General features: G+C 55.8%; 1 protein-coding gene across 1 annotated transcript; it reads left to right on the top strand.

Moving 5' to 3' along the window:
* The first annotated feature begins 388 nt into the window (after nucleotides 1–388).
* LOC112462154 lies at nucleotides 389–3,193 on the top strand. The gene has a single exon (XM_025027784.1). The coding sequence runs from the start codon at nucleotides 389–391 to the stop codon at nucleotides 3,191–3,193; it is 2,805 nt and encodes a 934-aa protein (XP_024883552.1).
* Nucleotides 3,194–3,563: the final 370 nt, after the last annotated feature.

Below are 3,563 nucleotides of genomic sequence, written 5' to 3' on the forward strand. Positions count from 1 at the left end.
GCGAGGTACGTACCGCCCGACCCAGCACTTGTATTATCCCGACATTCGTGCTCCGTCCGAGAGTACCATCGCTCGAAAATATTATTGTCACCGATCGAGAATATTTGCCTTTCGAACTCTGCGACGCGTGTTTATCGCGCTAATCCAACGGCTGATATTCTCCGCGTTCAACTCGAGGAATATTATCGAGAATATTCCCTCGGGACTTGCGCGAGCACCGAACGGAGCCGTCCGTTACCCCTCACCTTGGCGACCTGACTTTCGTGATTGTTTTCGCCGGGTTTCGATATTGTTGGTTCGGGTTGCCGTCGCCTCCGACTGCCTATTCGTCGTTTACCCTTTGCTCTTAGCTTCGTCTGTCTGTGGTGGACGACCCCTTTGCTACATCATGTCGAAAAACGCATATGCTCGTCGCGAAGTATGCAATCGGCGTATACAAGAAATACACGACCTCTCCCTACAAGCCGCGACCGACGCGGCAATACGAACGACCTTCCTCGCTCGCTACTCGAGCGTAGCGAAGATCGCGGACGATTTTGAGGCCACCCACCTGAAGGTCATCCAAGAAGCGACGGATTTCGAGGTCGAGGACGAAATCCGAGCCAGTTTCGATAAAATGCATTACGCCGTAAAGAGTCGATACCACCGTGAAACGGGCGCGCCATTCGGAGGCGCGCCGGCACAGCCCTCGGGTCAGGCCTCGGTGGTCAAGTTGCCGAAGATCCCGCTACCGCAGTTTTCCGGCGACCTTACGTTGTGGCCTTCCTTCATCGCGTTGTTCAACGCGTCGATACACAACCAGCCGATTTCCGCGATAGAGAAATACCAGTATCTGCTGGCTTCACTCAAAGGGGAACCACTCAACGTGGTGAAAAACCTGCTGTTTTCCGATGAGTACTATCTGATCGCTTACGACTCGCTGGTCGATCGATACCGGAATAAGAGAAGGTTAGCGGACCATCACTTGAATTCGATAATCGAGGTAAAACCATTGAAGGCGGAGACGGCCGAGGCTCTTCACCACTTATTAGATACGTTTACCGAGAACACGCGCGCGCTCGCATTGATGAAGTTCCCTACCGAATCATGGGATTTTATTCTACTGAAGTTTTTGTTAGACAAGCTTCCTCGTTCCCTTCGGGAAAAATTCGAGTCGGCTCACCGGGCTGAGGAAATACCGCGATATACACAACTCACGAAATTTCTAGCGGAGCATTGTCAGGTTCTCGAGGCCGTCGCGGGCCCGTCCTCCAAAACCAAGTCCACACCGATCTCTTCGTTCGTGACTAACGCGGCCGATTGCCCCGTTTGTAAGGAGTCTCACTACGTGTCGAAGTGCTCCCAGTTTTTAAAACTCTCGCCGAGGGAGAGGCAGGCTAAGGCTCGCGACTTGAGATTGTGCCTCAACTGCCTGCGCTCGGGGCATGGCATGAAAGACTGTCCGTCCGCGTGGGCATGTCGGTCCTGCGGCACAAAGCATCATACGCTTCTGCATTACGAGCAGAGCTCTAATACTACCCCTAAGCCCGAACCCATTAGCGCGACTCCTGCCGAACCGGACGCCGTACCCGCTCCTCAGTTGGAGGATGCGCCGATTGTAACAATGACTAGCCTGGCCAATAGAATCGTCCTCCTGTCCACCGTACGAGCCGAGGCGATAGACGCGCGTGGCAATGCGTTCCCCGTACGCATATTGCTGGACTGCGCGAGTCAGGCCAACTTTATTACCGAGGGCTGCCTCCGGAAGGGCGGCTTTCGTCGCACCAAACACAGTGCAACCGTGTTGGCGATAAACGAAGCCAGGGCGGCCACGACGAGGGGCCTCACCTCCCTCGTGATCCGCGCGCGCGGTCGCGACGACACTCGGTTCTCGATAGAGGCTACGGTCCTCTCGCGCATAACCTCGCCGCTGCCTAATGACAAGGTGGAGGTCCAGCCGTGGAAACACTTGAAGGGATTGCCGCTCGCGGATCCCGAATATTTCGTGCCCGGCGGTGTTGACATCCTCCTGGGGGCGGACTCGTTTGTGTCGGTGCTACGGGAGGGCCGTCGTAAGGGGAAAAGGGGAAAACCCGACGCCTTCAATTCAGTCTTCGGATGGGTTCTGACGGGCGCGGTATCCCCATCAGTCCAGGCAGCGCCCCTGAGGTCATTCGCGACTACGCTCGAGTCGATCGCGACATCGGTGGGTCGCTTTTGGCAATTGGAGGAGGTGCCGGAGGACGCTTCTTGTTCGGACGAGGATCGACGCTGCAAAGAAATCTTCGCCAAGACCACGTATCGTGACCCCTCGGGTCGTTTCGTGGTCTCGTACCCGTTCGTGTCGGATCCTCCTACATTCGTCGGCTCGCGCTCCATTGCGGTTAGTCGTCTCCGCGCACTAGAACGTCGATTTAAATCTGATCCGGAGTTCAGAGCTGGTTACAATCGTTTCATGCGGGACTATCTCGATAGCGGACACATGGAGGTAATTCGCAATCCATTCCCGTCGGATGGCCACATTTATTATCTACCGCACCACGGTGTGTATAAACTCGATAGCACTACCACTAAGTTGCGGGTAGTGTTCAACGCGTCCTCGCGAGGCCCGGACGGTCTGTCGATCAACGACACCCTGCTCAGCGGTCCGAAGCTGCAGCAGGACCTGCTCGCCATCCTGCTTCGGTTCCGCGCCGAAGCGATCGCTCTAACCGCGGACGTGAAGCAGATGTTTCGCCAGATTTGGATAAGCCCGGAGCAATGCAACTACCAACGTATCGTCTGGCGCTTCTCAGAGTCGGACCCCATCCTCGACTATCTCCTCAAAACAGTTACATTCGGCTTTAGCGCCTCCCCGTTCTTGGCGATCTATTGTTTGCTCCAGTTAGCTCATCAATACCGCGAGAAATATCCTCTAGCGTTCGCAACCCTACTCGAGGCGCTGTATGTGGATGACGTCGTGACAAGCGTTCGGACGGTGGAACAGGCTCGCGCACTCCGCGACCAATTGCTATCGCTTCTCCGAAGCGCCGGCTTCGAGCTTCGAAAGTGGTCGAGCAGCCATCCTGCCGCGCTGGAGGGCCTCGACCCGCAGTTATGTAGCCAATCGATGTTAGATTTCGAGTCAAGCGAGGATCAATCTCAGAAGATATTGGGCCTTCGGTGGCACTCACAATCTGAGTTTCGGGTTTCAAGTCAACGCGTTGGATCGTGAGTGCACCAAACGCACTATACTGTCGGAAGTAGCGCGCATATTCGACCCCCTGGGTTTTCTGGCCCCACTTACCTTTACCGCGAAGTGCTTAATTCAGCGTCTGTGGACCCTCAAGTTAGATTGGGATGATGAGCCTCCGATGGACATTCGTCGCAGTTGGAGTCGCTTCCAGACGGAGCTCGGCGTGTTATCTTCCCTTCGCGTTCTTTGCGCGTTTAACTCGTGCCATGTGGATCGCTGCGAACTCCACGGGTTCTGCGATGCCAGCGAGCTGGGGTACGGAGCCGTGATTTATCTGCGAATCGTTACGCGCGACGGCGTCGGGGTCCGATTACTGTGCGCCAAGTCTAAGGTCGCCCCGCTTCGCCCT

This window comes from Temnothorax curvispinosus, unplaced genomic scaffold (genome assembly GCF_003070985.1).
Source record: "Temnothorax curvispinosus isolate PA1 unplaced genomic scaffold, ASM307098v1 QBEX01011987.1, whole genome shotgun sequence".
In the NCBI taxonomy this organism is placed as follows: domain Eukaryota; kingdom Metazoa; phylum Arthropoda; class Insecta; order Hymenoptera; family Formicidae; genus Temnothorax; species Temnothorax curvispinosus.